Raw genomic sequence first — 17,017 nt, 5'->3', positions numbered from 1 at the left:
TTATTTTAAAAATCATTATAAAGGCATCTTCCTGAGCAAGGAGAGGATGTGGGATCAGGGTGGGATTCCTGGAGAGCATCTTCGCTAAGTGATATGAATGGCTAGGAGGCTCTAGCCGGATGAAATGGTGGATGAGCGAGCGGTTTTCAGAGAGGGAAATAGCTCAGAGGAAAGAGCAAAACCAGCATCACAGAAGAGAGAGGAATGCGCGTGGATATGGAGAACGACAGCTACTTCCATGGTCCAGAGACACGAAGAGGGAGGCAGCGGTGAGCAGACAGTGAGGCTAAGCAGAGCCCGGATCAATGAGGATATTATACACTCTGTTAAGGAGGTTGAAGTTTATACAATAGGTCGGTATTGTTCACAGCTCCAGGATCTCCAGTTGGCATGAGGGAATTTAATGCAACTTGGAAAACACAGTTATAAGTACATTTTTTTAAGGAAAAGGAAAACTATATTTTAGATGAAAAATTATATTTGGTTCATACCAGGAAAAGGTCATTCATCTCAATTTTCATTGTTCCTTGTCTGTAGATCTAAGATGAATATTCTGAGAAACAGCTTAAGTTTTAGATCCAGTCTGCATTTGTATTAACTCGTAATTGTAGGTCAGTAGAAATTATCTCTAGCAAGTAGTTGGTGACTTTCCTTTCTGAATGTTTGGATCTAATGTGGAACCAGAAATGATGAATAGATGTATTATTGAAAAGCACTTTTAGCAAAATGTCAGTCTAAGTTGGCAAGCAGGTCCTGCTTAGAAGATAGGGAGTTAAGTGTTTATCCTAGGACATAATGGCAAATTGATTTTAATATAGGACTAGAAACTATTTTTGAATCAAGGACTGGAAACTATTATTTCATGTTCTGATGCAACATTGGATATGTTTTTACATATACCTACCACTAGGAGAGCAATCCCTTTCTCTAAAAATATAGAAAACCATTATGCGTTGGATTAGATTAAATTTGTAGTAACTGTCATTTGTATTACTCTTCAGTCATTTTAAGAAATTTTTCTGATCCTCAGAATTAAATGTTGATATTTTCTTACCCCTGATATGATAAATTTAGGTGATTTAATAAATTGAATATATTCCTGAAATTGAGTTATTTATTTATGCATGCCACTTGAAATCATTGAAATGGTTTTTAATAGCATGGTCAGTGTTTGGAAAAAAATGTGTTTATTGTATCCTCTAGTTTGGATTTTGGAAACCCATGTGAACTTCTTTCCACTCCGTAGCCAAAACGCTTCAGTGTGGCAAAGCAGTCTTGTGTTCATGGCCCATTTCCTTCAGAACCGAAACAAGATCAGGCAGCATTATGCCTGACTCTTTGCTGTTCTCAGGGAATAAAATATCTGCATTGACATTTGAGTTTTACATAATTCTCTTTTCAAAGTGCCAGCTCTCCCCTCTGCATGCATAGATAGCTGTGCCCTACCAGTGTTGGATCCACAGTCTCGTTCCCGCATCTGTACATAGTCCAGGTCTGCAGGAATTACTGCTTCCCAAATGCACGGAGCATGGTTTCCTGAAGTTTATTCCACTCACCCATGAAGAGCATATCCCATGCACATCAGGGACTTGTTCAGCTGTTAAATGGAACGACTTCCAAGAGACAGGCATTGCTCTTCTACATCGCATGGCTCCTCCAGGTTGACATATAATGTCTGACAGCGTTCATGGATGTAGACAGTTTGCCAATAGCTTTACTGATTTTTGAGAGTATAATGTTTATTATTAATTTTCTCAGTGGCATTACAAGCCTCTCAGAAAGGGTGTGAATTTACTTGCCTTTGCCTCCAGGAGAATCAATTTGAAGCTGGCATTTTGGTCCCTTCTCATCTTTGGTGACTAAAATTGTCAGTTTCGTCGTGGACAACATCTTGCTCTCATTGTGTGAAACCTTGTTTGGTTGACTACAGAGGTTACTGGGCTTGTTTTGAAAATGATGGGAAAATGACAATAGATGTAAGCTACCAGTTGACAATAGTTTATTACAGGCAGTACAGTGAGATCCAGAGATGAATGGATCGCCAATACAAGAAAATCTATTTCAAGTACTCAGGTATTCCTTCACTTTCTAAAAATCGCTGCCTGTCCTAGCACAAGGAGATTCGCATCATATTTTGGCATTTTAACTCTTCTTCACTCTTTATGGTAAGGACTTGGATTTGTTTGTCACTGTTTTTATGCTTTGATGAACCAAATCTGAGACATTGATACATTTTTAATTGTTGCCATAGAGCAACAACAACAAAATATTAATTAAAAAGCGCATGTAATGTGTACATAACAGCAGACAGAGCTTGAAAATAAGTTAAATGAGACAACTGGACCAACCCAGTCCTTATGTCATGGGTACCCCATTATAATGTAATAATTATTAGAAATGTAAGTAGGTCACACTGAAAATCACAGTTAATATTACATTTCAAACTTCTGAAACATGGAAAAATGGGCAAGGATGGGAAGGATGGAGCTCACTGAGAGGCTGATTGGCTGTTCATTTGCATTTAGATGCTCTGATGTTATTTAAAGAACTGTGGTCGCAACAGCATAGATTAAATGTAACCACTGGCATATAGTAGCTATTTTACATTTTATAAAATGTTCTACTAAATTTTAATCCATTTCAGTAATCAAACTCTGAATTTTGTAAGGAAAATGTCTTTAACATATATATTTCTGATGTACTTCATTCCTTGATGGAACAGGAAAGTGAGTTATACTTGACTTTAGAAAATGCTTACAGAAATGCATCCCCAAAACATCTAAATCAAGAATGGGAAAAGGAGAATGCAACGGAACTGCCATATTTCATTTTAATGATTTTTTTTTTAGGTCCTCCACTTATGGTATAAAATTTTTAAAAAGCAAAAGTCCTACATGGCAGTAAAGGATAGAAGCAGTCTTAATTGTTGAAGTATAGCTATTTGAATTTGCTTTTTAGGATTTATTAGTAGATATCTGGATATACTGTCCTTTATTCAAGATGAATCATTCTAATTTTAAAGAAATCCAAAAATGAACTACTTGGATAGTTATTTAATCTGAATTTTAAAGAATTCATAGTAAAATACCTTTTGTTAAGTGCTCAGTCATCTGACTTAACTTTTTTTTTTTACATATGCAAAAGACATACAAAAATATTCCAAGAAAGCACTAGAGCATATTAAACATTATAAATAGGTACAGTTTGATTATGACCTTTGGTGTTTGGAAATGCCCTTGAACATTCATTCATATTAGGAGGTAAACAACAAAACCTTTCAAACAACTCTCCCTATAGCTTTACATTCAAAATAAGAATTCTTGAAAGCTTCAGTACTAGTGTTTAATGACATATTGAAAGCTTCACTTGTAGAGAAAAAGAGTTTGCATTCACTTATGAAAATGAGTGGGTAGGCTCAAGGGATTCAGTTTAGCAGAAAAGCTTTATGCTCAGCAGCATATTCTATTCTTTCTGTAAAGTTTTCTGTTAGATTTCTGTTAGATTTTAGTCTTGTTTTTATTTAAAGTTAGATATTTTCCCCAGTAACTTACAAAAATATTTTTTGCAGACCAGAAAATAGGCAGAGTAATCCAGAAATCATGCATTTTTTTCAAAAATTATTTAACTTGACATTTTGAACATTATAAATAAGTGCTTTTACTTTCTGCATGGGACATAGAAGATAAATAAATAGGCACACATGGAATGGAGTTTGGGGGGTACCTTCCCATACTTCCCATACTTTTCCAGGATTTTATTCTTATAAGTGATAATGCTATTAGATAAATAAACCAGGTGTTTTCTAGCCACTTGTCATATTGTATCTTATTTTATTCTTTTTACAATTTTTTGAGGTAGATGTAATTTCTCCCCCATTCCATGGATCTGGGAATGATGCATATGGATGTTAGTAACTTTAACTCAAGTAACCAGAAGTCCCATTCCACCTCCCGTTAACCTGTTTCATATACGTATATAATCTTTTCACTATTAGAGTTTTCTGCCCTTCTATAAGGGCTACATTCAGTAACTTAAGATGTACATCACATGTAGCAACACATAGAGGCTAGGAAATTCTTGTGAAACTTGTCCTAGGCCATAATAACAAACTTGCTGTTATAAATAAAAACAGTGACCAAAGGAACTTGACCTCAGGAGTCAGAGAGCATGATTAACAGTAAACTCATGGTAAACAGTACTGATGCAGGCTCCAATTAAAGAACTAATTCTTTAGATCCCATGTGAATGAAAAGGAAGTTTAATGTGTGTTTAATGAGGCTATCTGTTCCACAGTGTAACCTAAAACAAAATCAGTTGTTCATAAATTAAACAATTTTTACGGAACAGCTAATTTTTAAGCTGGAATATCAAAATAATCTAAAATACCAAAAGTATATTCTTTGTATGCTTTGAAAATAACAACCATTGACTTGAAGAAGAAAAATTTTTCCTGTCTTGATTAGGGTTATTTTTATATTTTATAGTCAAAGCCCTTTAAATTTTATAACAACTCCTTTAAGGTAAAATTTTAAAAAAATATATATGTATATTGATTTCAGAGAGAGGAAAGGAGAGGGGGAGAGAGAGAGAGAAACATCAATGATGAGAGAGTCATTGATCGGCTGCTTCCTACATGCCCCTGACTGGGGATCGAGCCCCCAACCCAGGCATGTGCCCTGACCAGGAATTGAACCCTGATCGCCTGGATCCTAGGTCAACGCTCAACCGCTGAGCCACGCCTGACTGGGCTAGGGTAAAATTTCTTACAGTTAGCATATTGATCACTTTCTTACTCCATGCTTAGCACTGAGTAAGAAGTAAGTGAAATAGTAAATATCTTTATTGCCCTGGAGAAACTTGCTCTCTAGTTGAGACAATAAGAAAAATACTTGAAAAATCGAAAAACAATAAAGGGCAGTTCAAACTGAGTGTCATTAATCTAGCCTGATATCCACAATGGATGAAGAATTTTTAATATTCTTCAAATTTCAAACATTAAATGTATGTTTCTTCTGACAAAGATTTTTTTCACATTAGTTTTTCAAAGTTCTACAATAACCTTTTCCCTTCCTGTTTGTTAATTTCAAGCAGTAATTTGACTTTTTTTATTTTACTCAAAGGGAAATTTTTACTTTGTTGCTTAAGCATTAAATATATTACATGTTAAGGCTATTTCTAGAGGGTAGATATGGTCAGGAATCTACATTTCATTTTATAACTTAATTCAGACAGAATTTTAATGGTGGTTTTTCTGTTATTAAAAATAACCTTCAGTCAGCAAAATTGTAGCTCATTTATTATGTTCCAGGAACTTCCAGACTGCAGAAGGTACAAAGGTTTGTTCATTCATGTAATCATATATTCATTCATCCATCAACTGAAATATTTATTGAACAATGATTATGTACCAAGCATTTTAGTATGAGAAGACAGGAAATAATAAAGATAAATAAGTAAAAATTATCTTGGGTTCTACTTTAAGGGGTTTTGACTGTATTTGGTTAGCCTAGGAAACCTCCAACAATGTTTTGAATGGACAAGTTATGTAATTAGAACTGTATTTTGGAAAGTCCAGGTGAAGAAAACCCTGGAAAGGACTGTTAGTAGCAGAATTCCAATAGTTTGGGTGAGGAAAAATTAGGTCCTGAATGAAAGAGAGGGACAGAGAAATGCTATGGATCTTAGGAACTGATGGGGCTGTGTGAGGATCAGAGGAGCCAACGATACTGTCAAGGGTTTAGTCTGGGCACTGAAGACTTGAATAGAAGCGGGAAGGTTAGGATGAGACGCTCGTGAAAGGAAGATGATAAATCTGTTTGGAACATACAGTATTTAAGCATCCAGGTGGAAATCTTCTACAGGTAGTTTGAAATTCAGAACCAGAATTTCAGAGGTAGGTTGGAACTGGTCATACAGATCTGAATATAGGAAGAATGTGATTACTGAAGTAGCTTATGTACAGAACAAACATAAAGCAATTCCTTAGTACTTTTATGCATTTATACACTTTCTCCTTCATTTACTCTTCTTCTGTAAATATGTATAAATTAGGAATTTTTACATAATACTATAAAATGTAGCCTTACTAGGATTTACTTGTGAAAACAAAGGAAAGCAGTCTTCTAGGTTGTCATTCCTATGTGTTATAATTTTATGCTTTCCAGTGGAATCGTTTGAAAATATTAGTAGATTTTAATAGAAATATCTTAATCAAATATCTTGCATAAAGTATTTAGTGATAGATATGTTACTCTTTTAGACACATAATTTAAAGGTGTTTCATTTTCTTCGGAGGTCAATATAAAATGCACTAGAACATTGACTAACTCTTTAGATTGGCTCAAGGCAGTCCGTGCTCTAAACCTAATTGTTGAATACCTTTTTAAAACTAAAGAAATGGCTGGGCCCGGTGTGGTTCAGTGGTTGAGCATCCATCTAGGATCCAGGAGATTGTGGTTTGATTCCCCATCAGGGCACATGCCCAGGTTGCAGGCTCGATCTGCAGTTGGGGACGTGCAGGAGGCAGCCGGTCAATGACTCTCATCATTGATGTTTCGATCTCTCTCTCTCCCTCCCCTTCCTCTCTCTGAAGTCAATAAAGATATATTTTTTAAAAATTAAAAAATAAAACTAAAGAAATGAATTCTTTAGAGTGTGTGTCAAGATGAATCACCTTTTACTTATTTCTGCCTTTTGTGTTTTTGAAAGTAGGACTTACGTAAATCTTGGACATACTCAGAACAATGAAAGACATTTCGCAAAAGAACAAAGCTGGAATAACGTTCAGGAAGCCATAAAACATGAAAAAAGAAAATTAAAATATTAAGCTTGGAAAATATTAGCCCCCTTATGTTGGTTGAGTGTATAGATGTCTATTAATTTTATTCTGGACACCCTCAGACCTTAAAAGAGTGGACATAAAATATATAGCAGTCCCCAGGAGTGCTTAGTGGTTGAGTAGTGACCTAGGATCCAGGAGATCAGGGTTCAATTCCCAGTCAGGGCACATGCCCGGTTGCAGGCTGCAGCCGATTAATGACTCTCTCATCATTGAGGTTTCTCTCTCTCTCTCTCTTCTTCTGCCTTCCTCTCTCTGAAATCAATAAAGATATATTTTTTAAAGTATTTAAAATACACACACACACACAGCAGTGCTTTAGAACTTTTAAAGGTGGGAACATTCGTAAATAGAATTAGTTAGGAATTTCATAGTCCCTAAGTTACTCACTAACTTTAAAATGATCGTATTTTTCTAGTAATTAAAGAAAGTCCTCATTCCTTTATCTTAAAAGAGATCATGAATCTTCGGTTTAATATAGGCTCAGATTTTCCAGGTAGAAGTTAAGGAGTTCATTATTCTTATCCCTGTCAATTTCCTAATTTACAAATGAGCTGAAGCAATTAATCCTTTCAAGTCTTCCGTATTAATTACAGTCTTCCACAGGTTTCCTTGCTGTTCTGTAATTCGTTTTGTCACATTTTCACTGTGTTTACTATCTCAGCTTGACGCCGGTTGACATGCTGATTCATGTGTGAGTGTGCTAGACAGGTTTTATTCATCTAGAGGAATGAGTATAAAGAGGTCACACCTCATAATCACAGTGGCATTTCTAGTGTGTGTTGGCCGTATATCTCCTTTTAATTTAGTCTCTGAAAAATATACAGGGATTTCCGCAGCTAAGCTGTACAAATCGATAAAATTTATAATCAAGGCTGTCTAATCTCTAAACCTAATATAAAACTTCACAACTATTGATTACATGTGAAGGATCTGCAAGCTGTTAATCATGCATGAAAGCATAGAGTAAATGGTGGCTTCAGAAGAGGAAATGGACAAATAATCATCAACCTGGCAGTTCTCATCTTTCCATTCCCCTGGTGCAAGCATGTTACCAGACTCCTGCATTTTATAAAATCAAATATGTGTCAAAGTATGGCCATAGACATTATCTCTTGTAAAGTTTGTATACTATAGCTTTTTTCTATTATTACTTAGAAATTTCTCTTCTTTCTTAACACATGTGATCAAAGCAAATTATTCTACTTAGGTTTCCAGAAGGAATGAAAGGACCTAAGTTGATGTATTAAACTTACAATCTTTGTAAAGAGGAAAATGAGCCACATATACTTGGGATGTCGTTATAATGTAATTGTGGTATTTTTGTTGGGGGTAGAGGGTGGAAATTTGTGTCATAAGATAGCCTCACTTAAAATGGACCCTCTTACTATTTCGAGAACTAAATATACTTTATAATAATTTCCCTAGGTTGAATTCACTCTGATTCATCCAAGGACAGCCGTAAGATTTTTACAAGGGAGTTATGTAATTGAGGAAAAGTTACTGAACAGTGCTACAGGGACTTGGATAATATACAGGGGTGGGCAAGTAGGTTTACAGTTGCACTGTTACATTTTTTGACTTAATAAAACTTGTAATCATCATAACCATCGTCATATATGTCTTTTTCCATACGAACAACCTACTCTGACTATCTTTTCTGTCAGACCTATCACCTCAAAAGTAAAGAAATTTAGATTATATTTCAGATTCGCTTTTATATATCTCTACAAAGTCATATTAATATAAACAAACTTTTAATAAATGCTTTACAAGGATGGCGTAGGGTACTGAAAAACTATTTCAATTATTATAGTTTGAGTAAAGTACTCAGATGTCTTATCATTCTTAGAGCTATTAGTTGAACATTTAATATATAAACCTGCTCGAGGAGAGCGTATAGGAAATAGGACAAAACCAAAATCGCTTAGCGATCGTTTAAAGCATATACTATACCACCACAGTATCTGGCACCTGTCAAGAACTTCAATAGCACTAAATTAGCATGGAGAGGCTCAGCACAACCTATTAACAGAGAAATAAAATTTGTGAAGTCTCGTTCTGTGACGGAGCCTTCGCCCGCGTATCAAGGTAGTTTACAAATGAAGAGATGAAGAACGGAGACTGCATCGAATTGCGGAGCGGCCGCGGCCGTAAGCGGCCCGCGCTCCCCGAGGGGCTGGTCACTGATCTCAGCCGGTCACTGACGGCGCCTCTGTTGACCGACCAGGCTGACCTTTGCTGTTCCAGCCGAGACAGCTCAGCCCTGCCCAGAACCGCCGGTGGCGCTGCCAGCGGGCGAGTGCACAGCCCTTCGGGCCGCGTTATGCCCGAGAACTAAGCCGCTGTCCCTCTGGCCCCGCTGGGTGGGCCGCAGCGCAGGGCCCGGCCGAGGGGACAGGCGCCGCTTCTTGGGTGTGAGGAGCTGCAGCCACACGGCAGACGGTGCGCACCCGAGGAGAGGTGACAAACCCGAGCTCGGTGCACCGGCCGCGCAGAACGGGGCGCTTCAGTTCTGTTTCAGTGGCTCTTGAGCTTAAAACATAGTCAAGTCGTCTGCTTTGTTGCTCAGGTTTTCCGGGCATGTGCTGTGGGTCCGTGGCTGTGCCTGGCGTACAGAATATTTACCTCATTTCTTAGGACAGCCCAAGAGGCATTGAATTTTATACAGCTCCTCTAAAGTCACTTTTTTTAATATACAGAGGTGCTACTTTCCATATTACTTTTTTTAGCATTACGTACAAATCTTTCTATTTTTTTGCATCTTATTGGTGCTGTTTCTGTTTTGTTTTATTTTAAAATAAAAAGCAGCGTGTTTACATAGGAAGAGTAGATTATTTTCTTTATTTTCATAATTTAGAAAAGTGCCTTTTTTATATTTCACATTTTATTCAATGATAGGCAGTTATTTATAGAGAATATTTTACTTTTTGTTTTATTTAAATTATAAAACATAAGTGAGATGCAATATCGAAGATGAATCAAAGTGTGTTCATTGATTATAATTACATGTTTCTTACAAGTCTAATATTATTACATAAAAATTTTAAGTAAAAAACATTAAAGGGTTCCCAGATTTTTAACTGCCCCACATTTTGAGAATTGTATTTTATGATAAGATATTTAGTAGGATTTAAATTTTGGAAAAAGAATTATCTTCATCTTTTTTCATGCCACTTTGGTATTATTGTTTTTTAAAAATCAATTCCTTTTTTTGGCATTGATGTAGAGAGGATGGGAATGTTAAGTTTATGAGAATTATCTGATGAACTTCGGTAAGATTCTTGAGAGCAGTGAAGACGACATGTTTTGGTTTAATTTCATTATGTGCTTAGTATTGTTCCGATGGTGCTGGATAAATATTGTTGTGGCTGCAGGAGAGCTGAGTGAGCCATGCACCCCCTGTCACTTTATATCCTCTAAGTCCAAGCATGTCATTTCAACAACACAGCCATAAAGCCAAAAGAGATGACAGTTGGCTTGTGATTATTCCTGGACCTCAGGCTCCTTTATGTTACAGTATTAATCAACTCATCTCACCAACTTATCATTAATTCAATTTGACCAGCGGGAGCAGAGATGAAATCTTTTTGGCAAGACTAATAATATTATAAGATTGAAAAGATGTGCAGTGTAAAAGCTTGATGATTTTCAGTTCTTATCATGGAGAAGATAATAAAAATACAAAGCATCAATAGGGAAAAGTAAAAGAATATCTTCTCAGGACCTGAAGTTTTTTCATCCCTCAAGGGATGCCAATGTTTTCTTCCTTCTTCCTTTTTAAAAATTTACCTTTGTTCAAACATTTCTTCTCAATTATTTTTTGTTTTACACTAACAAATATTTTCTCTGGCAGTCAGGAAATTCACTTTCCTTGTATTTGTTTTGATAAATGGAATGGAAATTGTGCTTTGCAGTCAGCTTCTAGGATTTCTGATGAGAAAGCAGCTGGGAGCACGAAGCTCCTGTCATGCTTCAGTGTTCTTCGTTTGTGTACATCCTTGACAGGATCTTTCTCTTTTTTTCTTGGTATGCACTTTGGGACATCTTCTATTTTTCTCTGACTGACAGCTAGATAATAAGTTTTATCATTAAAAACTGATTCTGGGGAAATATGATCCCTGCCCTTCATTCTCTTGTAGCTGTGAAAGCTTTTGTTTTCACAATCCTTTCAGAGTAACTAGCGATTATCATTACAAAAGGACATGGATATTGACCTGTCATGTCACGTGTTGTTTAGCAAGTACCAAAAAGTTGAATTGCCTTTTATGTGTTATCTAGAACCACTTATTAAATCATCTTGTTGTTGAGAGGTGACTCAGAGTCAACGGGTTTTGTCTCTTCACATTGCCTTTATTCTTCTTAACCTTCAGAGAATTAAGTAGTTCTTTATTTTATCCTATTAAGTTGAGCTAAATATTTAACGCATAAATTGTTACAGGCATAACCCCCGTGGCTTGATCTATTTAGAATTTAAATAAGAGCAATGATATGTTACATTTTATTTATCTGCTAATTATATAATACTGGTCATAGATTTGGTATGTATATTTTCTGCTACATTTTTCTATTTCATGTAGCCTTTTTCACTAATAACTAGGAAATAGGTGAAAAGTAAAAGGAAAATGGAATGGGAAATTTTAGTAAGCTTGGCTGATCAACATTTGGCAGAGAAGATAAAATCAGCTAATACATTTCTCATTGCATATGCTTTTCCAAAAAAAATTAGGTGTTTTTGTAGGATTTATCAGAAATGAATAAATGAGAGTTTTGTTGCACATCTGTCGACAGGGCACTTAACAAGAGGAGTTAAGATTCACCATTTAAAGGGTAGAATGGGAAAGAATGAGATTTTGCTTATAGTTCCAGGTTTTTCACCTGCTTTTTTATGTTCTTTCTGTCTCCTTCCCATGTGGCATTAAACCTAATTCCTATGCTATTGTCCCCAGTTTTTATGTCATAAATTTGAACCCCCTGATTGATAAGTTAGGGGAAAGAGTTAGATTTAGTGCACATATGGAACACACAGATTTCAAAACGTAGGATTGTCTAGAAAGTTTGACCTCATGGTTTTTCTTTACCATCTTAACTTCGAGCTCTTCTTGACTTACCAATTTCCAACCTAAAGCTACCTCTAGTCTCTACTGACATCACACTCCTTCTTGACCCCTTATTTTCCCCTAACACATTGCAGTCTTTGGCTTTTTCTGTTTCCAGCCTCTACACACTTGACAGGACCTATAAATTAACTTTTCTAAAGCATTTATTTGACTATGTTAATTTTCTGCTCAATGACTTTCCATAGCCTATTAGATCAAGTTATATTTCTTACTATGACATCCAAAGTTTTCCCAACAAATTTTTCCTACACATTCTACTAAATAACTCGTACAGCAACCAAATGGGATTACATATTTTTTTGCAGTTATGTCCTGTGTATTTATTTATCCTGTTTCCTCTGCTTTCGTATTCCTTATACAAGCTATGTCTATAGATCTTGCCTTATCCAGTGAGACAGTGCCAATGTCTCCTCCCTTTGAGAGGGGGAGGTTATTTCTCCCTCTTAAATTGCTTCAATTGCAGTAGAATACCCGCAAGCAGAAGGATATTGCTTGGAGCCCACTATGTTCCATACAAGATGAGCAAAAGTGATTACTTGGAAAAAGAGAAATTCATAAAAGGAGAAAATATCAGAATCAAAATGAGGATTCTATGAAAACAAATACATTCATATCAGTTCAAAGAAAACTAAACAGAGGAGTAAATATTTATTGGCGTTTCCTCTCATTGCTGTATGGGAGATCTTCATTTATATTATCCAGGTATTTTTCTGAGGAAATCTCACTTTCTCATTCTGGATTCCTGTAGAACAAAGTATGTCCTAATCTAAACACGGCCACTAAATTGACCTGCTTGTTGCTTAGCAGTAAGCAGCAAAATCAGTTTATCTGGGAATCTTGGGATGACTCTAACTGTAATTGCCTGGTCAGCTGGTAGGCAGTGGCCCTGAAGATTGATTTAGTCTACTATGCTGAACTGAAATTGTCTCTTGTGCCTGGTAAGATAAATGTTATCATAGAGCTAGATATATACAGAGATTTTTAAGGTTTTAAAGAACTACATCTTTATTCCAGCCTACTTACAGTGCTAAGGTAAAACACATGCAACAAAAGTGATAAAATGGGGAGACTTGATACTGTGAACACTCAGACGACTGACAGACAGCATTTAAAACCTAAGCATTTAGATTCTACCAAAGGTTAATTTGCATGTATAAATATATGTAATTTTGTAGATTTGAAATTTTTAATTAAATGGCCACTACAGTGTATTTCAGATCATACATTAAATACATTGAACTGGAATTTCAATTTGGACTTACCATGCTGATTATTTTTATATAACTGAGATTTTAATCTCAATAATCAAAATTTATAAAAACACCAAATTGGGCTTTTTTCATATTACTTATTTCTTCTTTTTCCCCTACCAATTTTCATTTAGCAGTGACTGTCTGTGGTGAGTTAAGGGAGGCCCCCAAAGGCCTTGAGCTTGGCCTTGACTTTACTCTTCTTTTCAAATCAGTGTATTAAAGTGTGCTGTATATTGGTTTGTTTACTGTGTAGACTTTGCCATGGCCATGACTTTCATAGAGTAATTATTTTGATTAAGTTGGGCGATTAAAGTTAGTCTTGCATGAGGAAAAATACACTTGGGAAGCAGTGATGGATGGACTCCAGTCTTCGGAGTATTTAGTTCCGCCAGCATTTTCCAGATGAATGAATATTCACCTCCCAGGTTGGTTTGGGTGACAGTGAATGGATTGTCAGACCTGAGTGTTTCCTAGGAAAAGATAGAGATCAAAAAGGGTAGATGACACTGTGAATAGCCACATGTGTTCTTGCAATTTTTCTCCGATATTTTTCTGCTTTGATGAACAACATCATTACTGAGGTAATAAATGTTAATTAATATCTGCGTCATTTTTTGTTAAGTGGTAGTTTAGTGTTACAATTAGACTAATTAGTATACAGCATAGCTTGGTGACATGACAAATCATAGAGCAGAACATGTTGACTCTTATCCATTATGATATATTAGCTAATTCACTTGCTCAATAATGACAATAGAAAAGATGGGGAATTGGGCAGTAACGACAGAAGCAACTATAAAGGCATCGTGGCTACATTTTCAGGTTTTTCTTTTGCACCGTGTTCCTGAGTACTATGGATTGTTGATATTTTACATTTCACTTCTTTTCTTGTTGGTAAATATTAGCCTTTCACCAAAACCTTCAAAGATAAAATCATGAGTAAATAAAGAAAATGAGAAGAAAAGTTGAGTTCCAAATTTTCCTGTTTTACACATATGTCATGATTAGTGTTTTATTTTTTCAAGATTATTCACTGTGAAGTTGACGTCTGTCTTTGTCTTTGATTTATTTTTCAGAACCCATGCGAACCCCAAAGACTTTAAAGATTGCTGAGATCCAGGCAAGGCGCATTGCTGTGGACTGGGAATCCCTGGGTTACAACATTACTCGTTGCCACACTTTTAATGTCACTATCTGCTACCATTACTTCCGTGGGCACAACGAGAGCAAGGCAGACTGTTTGGACATGGACCCCAAAGCCCCTCAGCATGTTGTGAGCCATCTGCCACCTTATACAAATGTCAGCCTCAAGATGATCCTAACCAATCCAGAAGGCAGGAAGGAGAGTGAAGAGACCATTATTCAAACTGATGAAGATGGTATGCTCAGATTTTATTTTTTTAAAGATGGGGTTATATAACAAAAATTATGTAAATGCTTACACTTTTTCTTAGAATACCCAAAATTGAATTGGATTCTGAAGTCTGCTAAATACTCTTAATAAGGTTAACTTTTGAAAGAGTTTGCCTTTAACAAAAAAGCTTAATAGTCTTCAGAGTAGCATCAAATACTAGATGAAATGTACCTCTCCTGTTTTCTGTTTTCATCCAATGTTAGACAAGTAGCAACTACACTTAAAGTATAAATTACCAAATATTCAAAATCAGTTTTCACTATTAATGGCAATATATCGATCACCTAATGGTGAAATGCTGTTAGTTAAAAATTAAGTCTTTTGCATTTTATAAACCAGTAGCAGTAGCTTTCATTTTCCTTAACATTTGAAAACAGCACAATTTACCTATTCCCATCATTTTTACATGGCGTTATGTAAGTCTGAATATACAAGAAGGCCAAAGTCCATACCTTTAAGGCTAAATAAAACACTAATCAGATATTTACAAACTATCACCTTTTGTCCATCTTATTACCACCCAAGTAATTGAACTATATTTTGCCCAATTTCTACGTATTTCTTCTGATTTATTAAATAATAGGAACAAACATTTATAATGAAATTATGGTATGCACACATATCTGCTGTAGCACTATAGCATGCCAATGTGAATATGAATACATTTTCTTACTCAACAAAGATGTACCCAATAGAAAAAAGTATACAAATGATAATATAGTAATAACAATAACATATTAACGTAAGATTTCATTTTCACAATTTTCTTTTATGGATAAAAGTATGTAGGGGGAAAGGTGCTATCTAGTGAATTGTGGCTAAGCTAAACTGAGAGTCAGGAATCATGGGTTTTCCTTTCTGGCTCTCAAAACTGTAACTTTAGCAAATCCTTTCACCCCTCTGGTTCTCCATTTCTCATCTCTAGTTGAAACGTTTAAATTCAGTGATAGCTAAGGTTCCATCCCTTGCTAAAATTCTCCTTGAATAGCTTGTCAGGGCTACATTTTTATTTGAGTTTCGGAGAGCAGGATTCATAACCTAGTGTTGCCAATTTCCCTCAAGTTCCAAACTTGAGGCTTAGATTTTGATGCCTACCAAGCATGAGGTTGCCATAAAATATGCATATTGATATCATAGTTTCTAGAAGTTTCTAGAAAAGCCGAAGTGACCCTGGTTTGTCCTGTTGTTTTTGTTGTAATAAAGGGAAGTAAGAGCTCTTTAATATCACTTAACTCAGACTTTGAAGGAAATAATATTGTCCTAAAATCATGCATGGGGTTATTCTCATATTCCTAAAACATCAAAGAATAAACCTAAGAATTAATGATAAATGAACTTTTGCCATGTTTGAAGTAATCACACATGATTACCTTAGCTATCATGTTTGAATTTGCACCGGAATGAAGCATTTGCAATATTTTAAACAACAAACCCTGCTATAATACAGAAACACACAAACATTCATATTACCCCCGCCTTACATACACACACACACACACACACACACACACACACACACAACAGACCTCAACACATGCTTTTACAAGAAAAAACGGCTAGCATAGTAGCTTCATAGGTGGGAAATGGGAAATCTAAGCATAGATTTAAAAGCCTTGAAAAAAACCTCTATTTAATTTCATAAAGTGGAGAAAATATTAAAAAATCTGTATTACACTAGACATTTATCCATGTACCCATGTTTTTAGTGACAAGAATGTACTCACATGTTTTATTGCCTGCACTCAAAATTAAAAAAGAAAAAAAAGATTTCTTAACTGGTGATTTTAGACCACATTACATGAGTTTTGTGCTCCTTTGCTGTTCACTCTCTAACGGTATAACTCATTGTGGTGGTAACCTTTGGAATGGTTTTTTAGCTTGCCTTTCCCACAAACCAAATAATGCAGTCAGGCTTATGTAATCTTTTTATATTGTAGTAAATTTTTAAATGTATTTTGGAGTATACGTATACCTAGATTAATACTCAAGAAGTGAATTGTGAAATTTAAATGTCCTGAATTGGTCATACTTATGACCGTGTATTATTTTTTTAAATGATATTATTTATTCTAATTTCAATAACATGTTCTGTGCTAATTTTATTTTTTATTTATTTTATTTTTTGAGAGAAAGAGAGAAACATAGATATGTTGTTCCACTTATTATTTATGCATTCATTGGTTGATTCTTGTATGTGCCCTGACCTGGGATCGAACCCACAACCTTGGCTTATCCGGACAATTCTTTAACCATCTCAGCAACCCAGCTAAGGCCTATCCTAATTTTATTTTAACCTCTGCTTTGAAGCATTTTTAAATTGTATTAAAGGATAATGAGTTGCGTCATAATATTTCAAAGTATGGGCAGGAACTAATTCCTTTTACTGGGAGGT

The 17,017-nt window shown here is 35.5% G+C and overlaps 1 protein-coding gene across 4 annotated transcripts in view; it reads left to right on the top strand.

The window, feature by feature from the left end:
* Positions 1-17,017, top strand: part of PTPRK (protein tyrosine phosphatase receptor type K) — a 436,319-nt gene that overhangs the window by 328,574 nt on the left and 90,728 nt on the right. For all 4 annotated transcript variants that reach the window (XM_081140405.1, XM_081140404.1, XM_081140407.1 and 1 more), the window contains exon 8: positions 14,288-14,590. In XM_081140405.1, the coding sequence (XP_080996531.1) occupies positions 14,288-14,590 (303 nt within the window). The remainder of the gene's footprint in view (positions 1-14,287; positions 14,591-17,017) is intronic.

Source organism: Miniopterus schreibersii (assembly GCF_964146895.1).
Source record: "Miniopterus schreibersii genome assembly, chromosome: 6".
Lineage (NCBI taxonomy): Eukaryota > Metazoa > Chordata > Mammalia > Chiroptera > Miniopteridae > Miniopterus > Miniopterus schreibersii.
Note: the sequence above shows the minus strand (reverse complement) of the source record. Positions and strands in the feature narration are given on the sequence as shown.